Raw genomic sequence first — 19609 nt, 5'->3', positions numbered from 1 at the left:
ACTTATGATTAATAGACTATCATAATTGTAATTCCGATATGCTCCTTAAAGATGATGTACAATCCCATCTTGGAAAAGAATTTGCCAAACTGGACTAGGTTGTAAACCACATCAACAATTTGTTTTTGATGAATTTATTCGAACATAAAGGCAATTCTTAGCGAAACAAACATGCATTTTGATATTTAACCCTCTCACCGAAGAGCGGATAAAAATTCATGCATGTACTACCACATAATTAAAAAACAGTCTCCACTACACGCAGACACATATACTATATTACTCTACTTATTTTTGTGGGAACACTGAACTTTCCAATATTAAATTGTTATAATGTCATTTTCCATTGTCATAAATTAGCAAGGCCTCTCCCAATCTCTCCATTTTCTTCATTTTTCTGATCATGTTTTAAAAGGCCAAAGCCAATATATAGTTTTTCATTTTACAAAATTAAAAGTGGACATGACTTGGTCGGTTTGGAGCATGTAAAGAGTTCAGAAATTATAATTCGTAGAGATCACATATTTAAGTTTGGTCGGCATGTTCACGTTCCCCCGTCATTCTCCGACCAACTACGTCCACGTCTCTCTGTCTTTCCATCCATTAAACATAATCATTTTCAGGATTTTCTACATTCAATTTCTTACGTAGTTAGGCCCTACACCCCACCACGTGACAATTTAAAATGAGGGCCACTGATATATATTGAAGAATATATATATGTGTGTGTGTGAAGATATCAGGAGCACATATAAACAGTGAATAGCCTAATTTTTTTTTGTAAACTAAACTACTAGCTTAATTTTTTGAGAATTTGCATCCAATAACCAAACAAAAACCCAAAATTAACTAACTAACCAATTTTACACTCTCTCTTATTTTCTCTTCCTATCTCTCTCTACCCTCTCTTTACAAAACTAATTTTCTTTTTTTTTTTGGTTATTTCACAAATAACCCCTAATTTTTTTTATGAAGTTTTAAAATATAACCACTTTTTATAAACTTTGTTTGAGTTTGGGGTGTAAATAAAAATACTACAAAACATCACAGATGTTTTCCAGCACTTGTATGCCGCTCTTCGTTTCCGCTTTTTATTTATAATATTGCGTATAATAAAGAGAAAAAGACTAGGATAATATCAAACCAAGTTTTTGTTCCCAAAGTAGCACTTAAGGCTCAAAGTCATAAAAATAAGTTTCATTAAAGAGGTAAATATACACTTATACCTCTTGTGTTAATTAATTCAAACCTTAGGGTTTAGAGTTAAGGGGTGGAGTTTTGGAATTAGGGTTTAAAATTTTATAAAAAAAAAATACTAAAATAAAAAAATAAAAATTTTAAAAACAGTTTCAAAAAGTATTTTTAAATTATAAAAAGAAAATTTGAAAAAAAGAAAATTCGAAAAAGTTTCAAAAAAAAATTATAAAAATTTTGAATCTGAAACATATAATCTGAAACTATAAAAAAAATTTCTTTTTTTTCATTTTATTTATTTTTATTTATTTTTGTTTGTTTATTTAATTTTAAACCAAGGGTATTAGGAATATTTTACCCTTTAATAAATGTCATTTTTGTGACTTTTTCTTTCTAGTGCTATTTTTGAGACATAAACTTCAAAATGTGCTATTATTGACAATTGCCCTATAATAAACCTCTTATGGATTAATAGTATTTATTTATATATATTATATATATTATATATATTATATATTATCTGTAACTATATATTTATTTATATAGCTAAAACCTATCGATAATCATATATGACTGAAACTTTTAATTTATAAAGTTTAGAAATCTATAGAATTTTCTTTGAAAGAAATTTATAGAATTTTACTACATTAAAAATTTCAAAACTTTGTTCACTCGCTGATTTTCGTTGAATTAGTCATTGGAATTATTACTACAATATATGTAGTTTCGATTAAACATACAGACTCGACCCTATCCAAGAAGGAGGTTTGAATCCTCTCCAACTTTGTCGACTGGAAAATATAATTCTGTCCAACTATAGTCTTATAGCACAAGATATACATCTCTCTTTAATGAATTAAGCTAATGCGACCTTCTAATAATTTGCGGTCCCAAAAACATTTATTGTGTGTGTAGTCTGAATTTTGGTCGGTTCTTTCAACACACAATAATATTCTATCAAAATAACGTTGAAATGTTATAAAATTTTGTTAAATGTAATCAAAATGGTACAACTGGATTATCTAGAATAAAATGATACAAATGGCTTATTCAATCAATTTCACAAAAAAAAATTTATTCTTGATGAAAATGAATAATCATTTCATTCATTCTACAAAATTTTTTAAAAAGAAATTCAAAGGAAGACATTCCACAATTATTTTAATGAACTTTAATCAAAAAATCTTTTTGATGAACTAAAATATAAATTTATTCAATTTTCATATATCTTATTCATCTTTGTTGCATCAATTCATAGAATCAAGCTTGCATCAATTGTACAATATTTTACTTGAAGCACTATAGCCCCCATTGTTGGTTCATTATATTAAGACTCTACATTCTAGGTTAAATGTTGCAGTTGATATTTGTTCATGACAGTTAAACTCTTGCATAGTACTAAAATGGAATTGGGCTAACATTACTTGAAAACTTTGAGAGCCCATTTAGGTCATTGTAGTTACGATGATTCTTCGAAATGCCGGTAGTTTTTCTGAAATAAGGCCTCCTGGCCCGAAACGAGCAGTGGTGCAGGAAATATATTGCTCGTTCCTTAGCGAGCCTGTTTGAGAAACCCCACCGCAAAAAAAAAAAAAATTCATGTGTGTATTTTGTCTATACGCAACTTTGTGCACTGTAGTATAGCTAAATCTACGGAGCTGGCGAGATAAATGTTTGGTAGAGCCTCTAAATTAAATAAGTGTTTAATATACCAGCTCCATGGTGGACTAGTGGTTAGGAATATTACATATAGAAGAAAATGAATAGAATCACAAAAAATGTAAAGATCGTGTGGTTCACTAACAATTTCTTGGTCGCATCCACGAACGATAGAAAATCCATAATACTACAGTGAAAGCAAAAAAAAAATAACAAATAGAAAGTTTTAATTCAATGAACCCGCAAGCCTAAACCCAAATAAAAGATCAGCTCATACCGCGAATCAGTGGCGTTTTTGTGTTAATCCTAATATTCTAAATACACTCTAACGCCGATTTAGACTACTCGAAGAGTAGTATAATCAAAAAAGTAATAATTAAATGGTTAAAAGTCTAAAGGTATAAGCCAGACTAAGAGGCGATATTGCTGAACTTAAATTGTTGATTAGCTAACTAAAGTTTAAAGCAATTTAGGCTTAATTTGTTGATTGAGCTAACTAAATAGATTTTTCTTTTCAATGTATATATGTGTTCAATCCTCGAACTGCGTCGTATTATACTGGAGCGTTGAATGTTTCTCATTCGTACAAATGCATTTTAAGTATTGTGATTTCACCATCTTTCACGCCACTAATATATTATATATATATACACCTTATTCAGTGATCAGTAGATATTAACATTACTAATTTATTATGTTTTAGTCACAATTTCGGTGATATCAGCATGTATGTCATGTCACATGTGTCACTTAACTTAGTTCTTTATTCGTTTTGACCTTAGCCAAAACTACCAAATTGAGGCTTATGCTTTTCCCCAAAATAGATTTATATTTCATCTAATAGTTTTTTTTTAAATTATAACTACTAAATGATAGCACTCCATCAAGTTAACAAAAAATGTAAATGTCTTTATTCTTGGTTTAATTGTTTAATCATATTTTGCAGTTGTTGTTAGCATCTTGATTAAAAAAAATTATTCCTCCGTTTTTTGTTCTTAAACGAAAAAGCAAACAATAATATTGTACTTGTATCAAAAGTTCAAAACTGATCCAAAGATTCCCACACACATATCAAAAGAAGTAAGAATAACATTCTACCAAAATAGAAAGGACCAACCAAAAATCCTAATTCCGGAATCGCCTCGGTGGATACACGTGTTAGCCAAGCCAGTCCAAATCGGCACTTGCCTTGTATTTGTAAACTCCATCCAACTTGCTCAATGCTCCACTCGTTATCCTAGTCACCTCGCGGGTCTCACTGGGCCCACGTTACGTATTCACAATCCATCCAATACTTGTCATCACTAGATGCATGGGGCTCACTGGGGGAGGGTTAAAGTTAGGATTTATTTGGTATGAACAAGTTCCGTGTTCTGTGACCAAGAAAACAAATGAACTTAATTATACCTTTTAAAGTACCAAATACATCCTAATTTTAGGTGATGCTGTGTATAGATGAGCTCTGTATGTTTTCTTACATCCGATATATTACTGATCAAAGATCATAAGGTGCATATCTGGTTAATAGAAAAGGTCTATGAGCATAGGAGTGTCTCTAAACTATCCTCACTGCTCATCCTAACAGATACTTGCAAGGATTGTGTTGAAAAGTAGTCGACTTTTGTACCCGAACGATTTATCTAGGTTAATGTTCTTATCACCCACAACGTTACATTTCATGCACACATTGGACGTCCAATATAAGATGTTGGAATAGCAGTTATATTATATATGAGGGAATTTTTTTTGAAACTTATATGAGGGAATGTTGTGACAAAGTCGAATGGAATATCTATATTAATGGTTGTTAATGCAAAAATACATTTTTGATCAAGACAACTTAGAAAACAAGTATATTACAGCCTAGCAGGTTAAAAAAGATCAAAAAAAAATCAATCACGGTTCTGTTTAATGCTTTATTTTGTAAATACTGTAATGTAACTAAAAAAATTATATATATATATATATGGGAAGTCAAGTATATATGCGTCCAAACATTTATGATGAGATGGGCTTATCCTGTTCAATGGGAGAATCAATGGCACTTTGCGTGTCTGCCGCAGAATTTACTCGTCAATATCTCTCCACCCATACTAGACGTGTCGCTCTGTGCATTTGTATAATTCTCCCAAAATTAATTGCATAAATAAAATTTCTTGTACCTTTAAATCGAATACGGGAATTTGTCATGGAAGAGAATACGATAAATCATCGTTTCATTTTGGAAAAATTCTTTTAAAATACAGAGACTAATTTTTATTTGTTAATAAAATACGCTGACTATCTTAGATTTCTATTTAATACACGAATTAATTTTCGTTGCATGTTAAATACACAAACTTTTAACATTAGCAGATTTTACACATCGTTTTAGGCAGCGTCAACTATGTTTAACAGCAGTGGTGACGACGTTAGTGTTTAATTAAATACGTAATTAAATTGTAAAAAAAAATTCTTTAAAAATACGTGAACTAATTTTTATTTACTAATAAAATACATGAACTATTTTGGATCTCTGTTTAATACATAAACTAATTTTTGTTTTCCATTAAGTACACAAACTTTTAAAATTTACAGATTTTACACATCGATTTAGACGACGTCAACTATATTTAACAGAATTTAAAAGATTCATTATCACTTCAACTAAAGCGAAGAATAAGAATCAGAAACACATAACACTAACCTAATTCCGGAATCAAAAACTCGTTTAAAATTACATAATCTTTTCATCCTTTTCCACGACATGAAAATCAAATCCACTTCGAAACGATATAAAAGAAAATCATAGCGAAAAAGAAGAAGAACCTAGTTTGTAGAATAAGAGAGGTTGGAACAAATTAGGATTCCAAACTCAGAAAATTCTGTTAAACATAATTAAAGTCGTCTAAATCGATGTGTAAAATCTGTAAATTTCAAAAGTTTGTGCATTTAATGAAAAACATAGTTTCTGTATTAAACGGAGATCCAAAATATTTAGTGTATTTTATTAGCAAATGAAAATTAGTTCTTGTATTTTAAGGAATTTTTCTTTTACAATTTAACCATGTGTTTAATTAAACACTAACGTCGTCACCACTGCCGTTAAATATAGTTGACGCTGTCTAAAATGATGTGTAAAATCTACAAATTTCAAAAGTTTGTATATTTAATAGGTAACATAAATTAATTTGTGTATTAAATGAAGATCCAAAATAATTTATGTATTTTATTAGCAAATAGAAATTAGTCTATGTATTTTTAAAGAATTTTCCCTTTCGTTTTCTCCAAATAAAACAACTAAAATGAAACCTGAAAATTAATAATGTAGAAAGTTTTTGAACAACACAGCTATCTATTATATTAAAATGGAATTCATGACTTCTTTCATGTGTGATTTTTAATATGGACCATTCTTTAAATTTTTTATTAAATGTACTTTATTAAAGCTAATAACACATGAAATATTTGAACAACTTTAATTATAATATATTTTGATATCTTTTCATTTTAAATATAAAAATAAATATTTTAACAAGATCTTAATTTTCAAAAAAATAAATGTAGCTATTTAGACTAATTTGTTTGATTTTTCTTAACAAGATCTTAATTTTCAAAAAATAAATGTAGCTATTTAGACTAATTTTGTAATTAGTTTTGAAATATAATTATACATTAAATATTCTTTATAAAAAGAAAAATAAAATTTTATCCTATCTTTTATCTATTATATAATCATAATATATTATATAAATATTGAGATAAATACGATAAATTATACATTTACGTTGGTAAGACGTTTAACATTAGCAGACTATATAATACATGTATAAAAATTAACATGTATTTCATTAAAAATTATAATATAAAATATTTGTAACTACTTTAATCACGATATCTTTTCATTTTAAATATATATATATATATATATATAGTATTATAATAAATCTGTTGATAAATATTTTAAAGATTTTAATTTTCAAAAAATTTATGTAAATATTTTCACTAACTTTGTAATTAGCAATGAACTATTATTATGCATCAATATATATTCAATTATCATTTATAAAATGAAATATTATATCCTATTTTTATCTATTTTAATCATAATCAGTCACGTTAAAATAAAATTATTATATTAAACTAAAATGATAAATTTATATTAAATTGATAAATTTATAAATTTACTTTTCATAAATATAAAATATTCATGTTAAAAATATAATACGATGACATAACGACTTAACATTAGCAGACTATATAATACATATATAAATTAAGATTTTTCTATATACAATAATATATTATCTAAAATAAAAAAGTAAAAAAGATTGCTAAAAATAAATCCAACTTTGTAAAACATATCAGAATTTAGCATATATTAAATACAAAAATAATTTTCAAATATGTTGTTTCATGCATATATTAATTTGTTTGATCACTAAATGCAAATACAATAAGATAAATATATAATAAAAAGTAATAAATATATATGACGGTTTTAAATAATTGATTAATTAAAACATATAAACTATAAAATTATTAAATTATTTTATTTGAAATAATTATATAAACATTTTAATATATGATTAAATTTTAAAAAATATGTACTACTAATGATCTAAAATAAATATTGATTTATATAAAATTGAAAACAAACACCTGCTTAGTTACGTGGATCGAGATCTAGTATATTTTTATTATCACATCATATTACTTCTAAAGATTCTGATTTATATTTGACTTTTTATTAAACTTCGTTGCATATCTTTTGGTGGTACTGCTAAAGATATTGGCATAGTTAAAACCTTTTTTGATATATGATTATAACTTTGTTGCAAAGAGTAGGCCCATTCAGAATAACTGGACATGGAAATTGGGCGATACTGATACACACGTATAAACAAGATAATAATTCTCAATTCCAAGTTTATTTCACATACAGTCATATAGATATTGTACGAAAAAGCATATTTCCAAACGAATATTCTTTTTTTTTTTTTTCAGTTTACGTATTTTTTTATGCGGGTGTTTCCATGACATCATTGGATAATCCGATAATGTTGATGTAACCTTGAATAGTTGAATGTGTTCTCTTACTTTATATGTTTATCTCCTTTCTTTTGTTATCCACCTTTAATACTATTTTATGTATAACTGAAAGATTATCAGACATCATTAATTATCATCAATGCACTGAACTAGTGTTTCATCATTATCTTCTATACTATTATTGCGAAGTAAAATTTTGGAATCGAGCTCTCACGTTAAAAATTAAAGTAGTTAATAACGTTTATATCCTTAATGAATAAAATGTATAACTAAACTAAAAATAAAAATAAATTTTTTATTTATTTGATTAGATAATTGACAAAAATTAATAATAGTAAGAATTATCCAAAATCTAAAAAATATAATTTAAAAAGAGATATAATTTATGTATATATTGTATTGTTATCTGAAAAAGTCTTTTAGTAAAAAGTTAAAAACATAAATTATATAACTAAATATTAATCAAATAAAATGTATAACTAAACTAAAAAAAATAAAAACGAAATTTTAATTTATTTGATTAGATAATTGATTAAAATTAATAATAGTAAGAATTATCCAAAAATGAAATATTTTGGTCATTTTGATTCTTAGAATATATATTTGTGACATAAACTTTTTTACTGCTATCCTAGGATATTTCCCAATTATAAATTTAGTGATATTTACTTATAAATTAGCGGCTATATATATATCACTGAATACCAAAGATTACAATTATACGTCATTCAAAATTTTAATGTTACAATTATACATTTGTGTATATATATTATCTATTTTGATAACTCTTATATTTTGGTTGAAATGTTGATGGTTATATCTTCATCGTGCTTTTTCATGTCTATGTTTTGAATATTGCCTTTGTTGAAAACTTAGAATGATGATAAATAACCACACATTATAATTTAGTTCTATTTTACTTTCAGCAAACCTACCGTTTATAGTTGTTTGTAGAGCAAATGCTGATGTGAGAAATGTTACGGAAGCCAATCATTTAGGTCAAGGAAGCTATTGTGCATCTTTATATTATTTTTTTCTCTTAAAACCATAAAAAGGTTAGGCTCATAATGTTTGTTTTAGTTACTTCAACGTTGTAGTGATATATTTTACTAATGATATATATTCATATTTCTTTTCCTGAATCTTTGATATTGTTCTTTTTAAAGAAAAAACTATGTTATTGTCATAGCCTTATAGCTATGTATTTTTTACCCCTGTGACTATAACTTTTTAGTTATTGATTTATATTTAAGAGTAATTAAAAAAGTGAATAAATGTTATGATATGTTTAACTTAGTTTCGCTTCCAATTTATATTTATTTGACTAAAAGGAATTTTACTGCATCAATGTTCATTTTAATGTTGTCCAAAAATAATTTTCATTTTAATAATGCTCTCCATTTTTTTAATCATCTTTTTGGTTGTTAATGCTCAAAGTTGTTACAACATTTCTATTCATTAAAATAACAATTTTATGTTGTTACGAAGATAGTGATGAAATGCAGATAACATAAAATGATACTAGGAGATAACCCGCACCATGTGCGGGATGAATGGATTAAAAGAAATTATAAAATTTATTTTATAGATATTGAAAAGACAAAAGCAAAAGTGATATATTATACATGGTATAAATTAGCAGAAGTAAAGTTTGACATACATGTTAATGTAAAGAAAACTAATCCAAAGTTTTATGACTTTCACCCTAATCTTCCACAAAGATTTTTTTGGCTTCAACTGAGAGATGAATTTCATGCCACTCATTTTCTTTGCTAGTTTTGAAATGTGTATGTTGTGAGGAAGTAGATATGAGAATAGTATGATATATATAGTCATAATTGATACGGTTTTCGCACTCGAGAATTGAAGAAAATGAATTCATATCGCCAAAAACCAATGATGAGCAGATCCGTAATTGTTCGTAGATTTCTAAACAATTATAGAAAGTGTTACACCCGAGAAGCCATAACAAAGGAAGTCTATATTAAAAATGATATTTGACTTTAAAATTAACTGGAAAGAAATTTAGAAATTTGCAAATTTTTTGCAATCACCATTTATGTTAATTTCCTAATAAAAAAAATCTTCTTGCAAAAATTAAGGGTTATTAAGACTGAGTTTAAATCTTTCTATAAACGGCATTTCTTGCAATCACCATTTAATATGGAAATCCGTTTTGAATGTCTTTTACAATCACTCAAGATTGAGTTTTCATCTTTTTATATACGACATCTGTACAAAAAATACATAGCAATAGGTTTAGGCGTATGATCACATAATGGGTATGAATGGTGATCGGGGAATGATGGGGAGTAATGCATTCCCTAACGTTCCTATTAAAAAATCACCATTCACAAGGAATAATAATTTTTTCTCATTCCCTTTTGTTCTTTTTTTTTTGTAGAGAATTAAAATACAAAATTATTCCTTGTTAAACTTGAGAAGGAACAATCATTCCTTTTCATTTCTGCTATTTTTTTCCCGTATATTCATTTTCTGTTTGTTCCTCTTGTTTCCCGAATGGTCACCAGTCAGACCCATTATATCTAATCCACTGATCATATGAATTGAAACGGGCTTATTTAATAAAAATATATCTAATACAACATTTAAATTCTCTGAAACATATTATATATATATTAATTAATATAATAAAAACAATATGAAAATAAAATTTCAAAAATCAAATTAATGTATATAAGATAAAATTTTGTTTAGTTCGGTTCGAAATTTCGATTAAGATTAGTACTGTTGGGATTTTTTTATAGAAAAACAAGGTAACCGATTACTAAACCAAACAAAATTGAAACCAATTTTTTACTGAACTAACCGAAAACTGAATTTTTTGGTTCAATTCGGCTAAAAATTCCTGCCCATCATAATTACTGACACCATAAAAATGATGCCCCAAACACATTAAGTTTTTTTTTCTAAAGTATTAATAACAGAATTTCATGTGAATATTAATATGGCTGAGAATGTTAATGTTAAACTGTCCATATGATATAACACTCAATACAAAAAAGTTTTAAAACTTTATTATAAACTAGGTGTCTTGCCCGCATATGCGGGCTTAATCGCTTTATAAATATTTATTAGTTTATTTTTTTTATTAATTTAAAAATCAGCATAATAACTTATTATTTATGTTTTCAAAATATTAAATCAAATATATATATATATATATATATATATATATATATGACAAAAATCTAACTAAATATATATGTGTAATTAAAATTTATTAAGGATAATACTGACTTTAACCACTTAATTTATTATAATTGTTTTATATTTTATTTTTAAATCTTATAATTGAAAAATATGTTCTAAGATAACAACCCAATATATAAGAATTATCTTATTTAAAAAAAAAATTAATATTATTAATAAAAATTCGTTTTTGATTATAGAATTAATTATATATAAAATTCATTAAGAATATTATAGATATTAACCGCATTAAATTTTAACGTGAAAGCTCTGATGGTAAAAATTACTTTGCAAATAATAGTATAGATGTACTTATCTTAAACTTTTTCAAAAGAAAAATCTACTTCTTAATGCTTCGCTCAGTATTGCTATCTTATTATATATAAACATTTATATGTGTTTCAGTCAAAAAACATTTATATCTATACTATACTAAAAGGGGGATATAAGCCATGGAGAGGGTGTCCACATAGGATAGAAAAATCAACCAATCAGAGAACCCGAAATTGCCATGTCATCTCATTTATTTTTCGTAAAAAATAAAAAAAACAATGCGAAGGTGAGAATCGAACCCGGGTTGGTATGATATATATATAGGACAGTTACCACTAAGCCATTGACACTTTCTTGGACACATATAAAGAACCACTAAGTATATAATCACAAACTTTTATGTACATTTACAATAATATGAATTCAACTTTCAAGACTCCGATACTTTGTTTTGTAAAAAAAAAAAAGTAAGTGGCTAAGTTAATATATTCTTAGAAAGTGTGAGAACGTTGACAAATATGAAAAAGCATAGATTTTTGTTTTCGTGACAAAGTTAAGAATTTTGTAAAAGTAAGTTTAACATATAAATTTTCGTGACAAATATGAAAAAGCATAGATTTTTGTAAAATTTTGACAAAACAACTCAAAACATACTTCTCTAATGTCTTAATAAAATATTATTTAAGGGTGTAATAATTAAATATATTAATTCAATAAATTTTGTAATTTATAGACAAAACAATAACACAACAAATTTTGAAACATTTGTTTAACCTATCGATTTTTTTTCATGAGAATCCAACTAAACAAGATAAAAAAAATAGATTTACAAATATTTAATTACCATTTTATTCAATTTTGATTAATTTCAAATTGTCATAATGTATCTTTTTGAAGTTACAAATATGAAAAAGCATAGATTTTTGTACAATTTGACAAAACAACTCAAAACATATTTTTCTAATGTCTTAATAAAATATTATTTAAGGATGCAATAATTAAATATATTAATTCAATAAATTTTATAATTTATAGACAAAACAATACCACAACAAATTTTGAAACATTTGTTTAACCAATCGATTTTTTTTTTCATGAGAATCCAACTAAACAATTAGATTTACAAATATTTAATTACCATTTTATTCAATTTTGATTCATTTCAAATTGTAATAATGTATCTTTTGAAGTTACAAAAAAATAATGTTCTTTCTCTATTACACTAGCATTGTATATAGATTCTATATACACAAAATAAATATAATATAACAACATAAGCTTGCTTTCCCCGATTCATATGAAAACTTTTTAAGTTATCCACCAAAGCAAATTAATTAAATCAATGAAATTGTTAAAATACAGCAAATTAATATATAATTTTATTTTAAATTAAATTATTTAAAAATTGTATTTTCGTTAAAACAAAATAATAAATAAGTAAAACTGATTTGATGGTAATTTTTATGATATATATACACATATATATATATATATATCAATTCTGTGAAAGAAATAGAAGCTTAATATGGAAAAAATCTTAAATACAAAAACCTCTAAAAATTAACAAAAAAACTAATAAATTAAACTATGATATCACTTAAAAGCTTCTTAGACCATATTAATAAAATATTTAAGCGATAATTAGACAAATTTGATTTTTTTCCAGCAAAAAATTTATTATTAATTAGCATCAGTTATTTCAAGATGTTTAGAAATGGTGGACAAAAAAATAAGATGGACATTAATGATATATGAACTATGAATAGTACTTTGTGAAGCAGACTTAGATAACATATCTGCACATCCATTTCCAGTCCTTTTTGATGCTTAAATTCAATTTCTTCAGAGTAGTTATTCCACAAATAGATCGTATGAGATATTGTTTTGATATGTAGATTTGTTTTTTCAATGTTAAGAAGATTGATAACTGTAAAAATGTCTCTTTCGAATATGATATGTCTATAACTGAGTCCCCAACATGAGACAAGTTTGTTTAAAAAGTAAATAATTTTATTTTTCTTATATTATATAATCAATATATATTATTTACTGATAATAAAAATATAGTTATTCATCTATCACAAATATCTATGCAAATATGTGAATCAAGTACAACAATCAAACAACATAATGATTTCCACAAAGAAAATTTAAAAAATATATTTATGTTATGAAGTCATATTTTATATTCTTTAAATAATGTAATACAATATTATACATTATTTTTTAGAATTGAGAAATACATATATCAGTTAGACAAATTAAGCGATAATTAGACAAATTTGATTTTTATTTTGTGAGTAAAAAGTTTATTATTAATTAGCATTACTTATTTCAAGATGTTTAAGAAATGATGGACAAAAAAATAGGATGGACATAAATGATATATGAACTATAAATAGTTTTTTGTAAAGCTGACTTAGATAACACATATGCACATCCATTTTCAGTCATTTTTGATGCATAAATTCAATTTCTTCAGAGCAGTTATTCCACAAAGAGATCGTATGAGATATTGTTTTGATATTCAGATTTGTTTCTTGATTGTTAAGAAGATTGATAAGTGTAAAAATGTTTCATTCGAATATGATATGTCTATAACCGAGTCCCCAACATGAGACAAGTTTGTTAAAAAGTAAATAATTCCATTTTTCTTATATTATATAATAAATATATATTATTTACTGATAATAAAAATATAGTTATTCATCTATCACAAATATCTATGCAAATATGTGAATTAAGTACAACAATCAAACAACATAATGATTTTCACAATGAAAATATAAAAAAAATATTTATATTATGTGGTCTTATTTTATATTCTTTAAATAATATAATACAATATTATACATTATTTTTTAGAATTGAGAAATACATATAATATCTTATCCGCGCGTAGCGCGGTTAAAAAATCTAGTATGTGTAAAACATTTATAAAATCATGTTATCGATCCCTTTTCGAATTTTCCTACTTTTTATGAAAAATAGACGATTATGGCTTACGTAACCGACGGGTCCACAAAAGTTACGATATACCCTTCGCTATAGTTCTCCATTTTTTTCCTCATTGCATAATTCCACTATAAATAAGCTCTTAACGTTACTCTTCACTTGGCTTGCAGAGACAAACCTACTAGAACATTCCTCTAGTCTTCTTCTTCTTCTTCAAATCTCTCTCTCTCTCTAGATATGGTGACGAACTCCACAATCAAATTTCTATGTAGCTATGGCGGGAAGATTCTACCTCGTTATCCCGATGGCAAACTCCGTTACAACGGCGGCCACACCCGCGTCCTCGCCGTCCCCCGCTCCGTCTCATTTTCCGGTTAGTTCCCGCTCCGTCTCATTTTAAATTTCGAAAAAAACAAAAACGGTTACGCGTAGAGAGAAGAAACTAAGGCACGCGCGTGTTGTGCGTGTAACAGAATTAGCGTCGAAGATGACGGAGATGTGCGGATCCACCGTCACTATCCGGTGCCAGCTTCCGACGGAAGATCTCGACGCGCTCGTTTCCGTTACTTCCGACGAAGATCTAGCGAATCTGATCGAAGAGTACGATCTCGTCTCCTCCTCGTCGCCGATGAAGATCAGAGTCTTCTTAAATCCGCCGAAATCGACGATCGCGCCTCCGCGATTAGCGTTACCGTCGTCGAATACGTCATCATCTTCCTCCACTTCATCGAGTCCTAGATCTCCGGCGATGTCGAAACCGCCGCTACCTCCGTCGCCGCCGAGGTTAACGACGGCGAAGAATCAGTGTTACGGTTGTTACGTTCACCGAAATTCGAGGAATGTCTACCTCGTTCACAACGGGAACCACTGGCAATAACCCCAAGCCCTTCAAAACTTATAAAAAAAATAAAGAAAAAAGATTTCGTGTAGAAATGTAAAGAGAGATATAAAGAAAGTGTAAGTGATCTCTCTATGACGATCAATGACCGTCGCCATTAATGAAATCCTCCTAAAGCTTTTCTTTTTGTGTTGGTCACTTGGTGAGTTTGGTTTAATTCTTTTTCTGTTTTTTTTTTCGATATGATATCATTCATCACTCCGTCTGGTTGCCGTTGCATTTTTCCGTCAACGTTATCCGCTCTTAGTGGAATTATTGAGTCTCGTGAGTCGTAAACCGTTACGTTCACGTGTCATCCTTGTCTTATCTGTTTTGTTGCACCGTCACCGTTTAGCGGACGTCATTACATATGTCGTCCGTTTCCGTTAGTTTCTTGTTTTTCTTGTTTTTTTCTTCAAGAAATGGTTTTGGTATTTATTTATTTTAACATTTGCCTTATTTCACACCTGCTATTATGTGTGGAATATTCGTTTTATTTCATGTTTCTTTGGTATTCATTCTGTGTTGAACTAACAGCCTTAATCTCCGCATTGTCATCTGCAGGTAATTTTATACATTCTTCTAATCAAAAGGCGTAATCAGATTTTTTCGGTTATGGTATGTGCTCAATATTTTAGTTTTCATTGTTTACTATAAGATACAAGGTTATATATAGAGAAAAAGACTACAATAGCACTAAACCAAGTTTTTGTTCCCAAAGTAGCACTCAAGGTTCAAAGTCACAAAAATAGGTTTCATTAAAGAGGTAAATATACACTTATACCCTTGGGTTAATTAATCCAAACCTTAGGGTTTAGAGTTAAGGGGTGGAGTTTTGGAATTAGGGTTTAAAATTTTATAAAAAGTAAATACTAAAATAAAAAATAAAAATTTTAAAAACAGTTTCAAAAAGTATTTTTAAATTATAAAAAAAAAATTTCAAAAAAAAATAAAAAAAATTTCAAAAAAAAATTTCAAAAAGAAAATTATAAAAATTTCGAATCTGAAAACATATAATCTGAAACTATAAAAAATTTTTTTTTTTTTTTATTTTTTTTATTTTTATTTTTATTTTATTTATTTTTATTTATTTATTTAATTTTAAACCAAGGGTATTAGAGATATTTTACCCTTTAATGAATGTCATTTTTGTGACTTTATCCTTCTAGTGCTATTTTTGAGACATAAACTTCAAAAGGTGCTATTATTGACAATTGCCCTTATATATATATACAAATAATATGTATTTTGATTGTTTTTTTTTGGTAGACGAAATTGGGGGATAAACATGGAGAAATTGAGCTGAAAGACAAAAAAAATAACAAGAAAATATTATGAATGTTGGGGATAAAAAAGAAGAGGTGATGATAAAAATCGATTTAAATTATAATGGGTCCCGTAATACAGCTGGTGTGGAGAAGTACAGAAGTGTTCTTTAAGGAACGGAAAATTATAATAGTTGAGTGGGGGATGATCAGACACCAAGTACGATTTTATATCCAAAAACAAGATTGAGATCTGGTCTTTGGATGGAGTGTAATAATGACATAATAGGGACGTGAAATTTTTTTGTTGAACTTTTAGATATTTCAAGCGGAAGCAAAATGATATTTAAATAAGGTGAGTTAACGTCGTATTATTTTTGGGATCAGGAGCTGAGATTAGGATGTATTACACAAAATTAGGCATCACGCTTGGAAGTATTGGCATCTAAGAGCTGGAGTTGTGCATGCATTATATGCCAGTAACCTTCACCGATGCCGATGACTTCTCCGCCATCGACATTACTCTCCAGCACCATCATAAGGAATCAATCTGTACTTCTTCAGATTCACCAGCTTCTTTAGTCTAGATCCTCAACCACTCCGAAACAAAATGTTTGTTAGAAAGTTTTCAAACAAGAAATCCTTAAGTCTACTTACCCTGTCCCAAAAGAGTTAAAGATTAAAAATCTACCATCCCTAATTTTTATACTGGAAAACTTTACTCTAAGTAATCCATTAAAGGATGGCCGGTCCAAACATCTCAATGACCCTATACAATTTAGTAAGAATTCTAATAATTTTTACACCATAGAGAGTCAACACCACCTTCAGTCAATACCGTTCAAAGAAATTGTTAAAATTTTCAGGCATTTAGAAATTTGTAGAAACCTAAAAACAAAAGGAGAAAATCTCTTAACACGATTACCCAAAAAAAAAAGAGAGGAGAAAATCTCTTAAAATAAGCATAAGCTTTTGCTTAGGTGGACTATAAACTAAGGGGTAACTTCAAAAAACAGAGAACTAGACCGTAGATTAACCGGTTTTACTTAACCACTCAATTGCGTAATCCAAAATTCCATAGAATCAAACATAAGGTTGACCGGATCAATCTTGAGTTGTTTATTCTTAAAAGATGGCTGCGACTTTATCATCATGGAATCATATTAAGTTCTTTGGTCAACTTCTACACATTTCAACTACCTTGTGATCACAGACATGGCAACATCAAACTCAATATGACTGACTTCTTCAACATTTGAATATATATATTACTTCTTTTTTAAATATAAATTATCTTACTTAAACCTCTTTAATCTTCCATTAGTTGGGACGGATATCACAAAACCATGGAGCACGATCTTGACAAGTTCCCCTTACTCTCTTGCGTCCTACACGAATATGATTCCAACCACCACGCGCCGCCGTCCACGGCGGTCCAACAAACTCTCGCCCCTTCTTTTCCACTTATCTACGACCCACATATCATGACTTCGTTGACTCAGTCCATCCCCACCACCATCACGCAGACGCTAACAGTCTTGGCCTCTCTCGGACCACGACCAGACCCGTCAGCTGTTTCCTCTGCTCGCTCCAAGATCGCTCAGATTCTTCAGATGGACTCTCTCTCAACGGAGGAAGCGGCCAAGGAGGCGGAGATTTACGCCGGGGCTGTGCGGTTGGAGGAGGTGTATGATAGCTACGAGAAGGAGCTGAGTGACTTGGAGGAGAAGCTTTCAAGGGTTTATGCCACGGAGGTGGAGTCTCTCTTGAGAAGCCGTGAAGAAATTAACGAGGAGGTTGTTAAGGTGCTCAAGGCGGCAGAGTCCGGCAAAGTCCTTGAGAGGGTTGATCTTTCCGGCCAAGAACTTAAGCTGCTCCCTGAAGCTATTTGCAAGATTGTTGGTTTAGTTTCCTTGAATATCTCTGGCAACAACTTGATGGTAAATACTAAAATCTAAAACCATTTGACATTTAATTAAAAATAAATAAATAATTTAAGCAAGAATGCTTCTGATTTGCAAAATGTTTAGAACAAATAGGGTTTAGGGAATATCAAGAACTTGATTAGTACTTGCAGTGTAGTTTAATGTTTATTTGTTGTGTGTTTGAAACTGCTTTTAAAACATTTTTACAGTTTATACCTGATGCAATCTCGAAACTAAAGAAGCTACAAGAGCTTGATGTATCTTCAAACTCTCTTGAGTCTCTTCCTGACTCTATAGGCATGTTGCTTAACCTTAGAATCCTTAATGTGTCCGCCAACAATCTAACTTCACTCCCTGAGAGCATCGCGCACTGCAGGTTTAGTTCTTGTCTTTTTTTTGTCAATGTCTGAATATTACTTCTACTTTTGTCTTGACGTTTTTTGGAAATCCATATTTAGGTCACTGGTTGAGTTAGATGCAAGTTACAACAACTTGACATCATTACCTACAAACATTGGATACGGATTACAGAATCTCGAGAGGTTATTGATCCATCTGAACAAACTCCGTTACTTTCCAGGTTCCATAAGTGAAATGATTTCCTTAAAGTATCTTGACGCACACATGAACGAGATCCATGGGCTTCCAAGTTCCATGGGGAGACTAAAGAAACTCGAGGTTCTAAACCTAAGCAGCAACTTCAACAACTTGATGCGTGTTCCCGACGCAATCACCGATTTAATTAACCTGAGGGAGCTTGATCTAAGCAACAACCAAATCCAAGTGATACCGGACTCGTTTTATATGCTGAAGAAGCTAGAGAAACTGAACTTGGACCATAACCCGCTAGAGATCCCGTCTCAGGAAGTGGCTAAACAAGGAGCCGAAGCGGTTAGAGAGTTTATGAGGAAGAGATGGGATATGATTATGGGGGAGGAGCAACAGAGGATTGGTGTTGAGGCTGAGCGACATGGAGATGGAACAGGGTGGGTCTCATGGGGAACCTCCATGGTTACTAATCTTGTTTCTGGGGTGTCTCAGACCGTTGGATTCGGTGGAGGACCTGGTGATGGTGGAGATAAGAAACCTGGAGAATCGCATTTTTATTACCAAATCTAAGTTCTACTTGAGTTTTGTTTTGAATAATTTTGGGTGAATTCTTGTGAAGAAATCATCATTAGTAGCTTGTTTACGGTCTTGGCAACTTTGTAACATAA

At 28.9% G+C, this 19609-nt stretch overlaps 2 protein-coding genes across 9 annotated transcripts; both read left to right on the top strand.

Annotated features, from left to right (window-relative positions):
- The first annotated feature begins 14457 nt into the window (after positions 1 to 14457).
- LOC125574884 lies at positions 14458 to 15361 on the top strand. The gene is made up of 2 exons (XM_048775589.1): positions 14458 to 14698; positions 14799 to 15361. The coding sequence occupies exons 1-2, from the start codon at positions 14563 to 14565 to the stop codon at positions 15200 to 15202; spliced, it is 540 nt and encodes a 179-aa protein (XP_048631546.1). The 5' UTR covers positions 14458 to 14562; the 3' UTR covers positions 15203 to 15361.
- On the top strand, positions 14495 to 19605 carry LOC125606666 (plant intracellular Ras-group-related LRR protein 2-like). 8 transcript variants are annotated; one of them, XM_048775587.1, is made up of 5 exons: positions 14495 to 14698; positions 15767 to 15820; positions 17792 to 18407; positions 18602 to 18768; positions 18851 to 19605. In XM_048775587.1, exons 3-5 carry the CDS (start codon positions 17814 to 17816, stop codon positions 19509 to 19511), a joined length of 1422 nt encoding a protein of 473 aa, XP_048631544.1. In that variant the 5' UTR covers positions 14495 to 14698; positions 15767 to 15820; positions 17792 to 17813; the 3' UTR covers positions 19512 to 19605. The 8 variants fall into 8 exon arrangements, with proteins under 8 accessions (XP_048631544.1, XP_048631543.1, XP_048631540.1 ...); XM_048775586.1 differs by having other exon boundaries at positions 16855 to 18407; XM_048775583.1 differs by having other exon boundaries at positions 16472 to 18407.
- Positions 19606 to 19609: the final 4 nt, after the last annotated feature.

This window comes from Brassica napus, unplaced genomic scaffold (genome assembly GCF_020379485.1).
Source record: "Brassica napus cultivar Da-Ae unplaced genomic scaffold, Da-Ae ScsIHWf_923;HRSCAF=1314, whole genome shotgun sequence".
Taxonomy (NCBI): domain Eukaryota; kingdom Viridiplantae; phylum Streptophyta; class Magnoliopsida; order Brassicales; family Brassicaceae; genus Brassica; species Brassica napus.
Note: the sequence above shows the minus strand (reverse complement) of the source record. Positions and strands in the feature narration are given on the sequence as shown.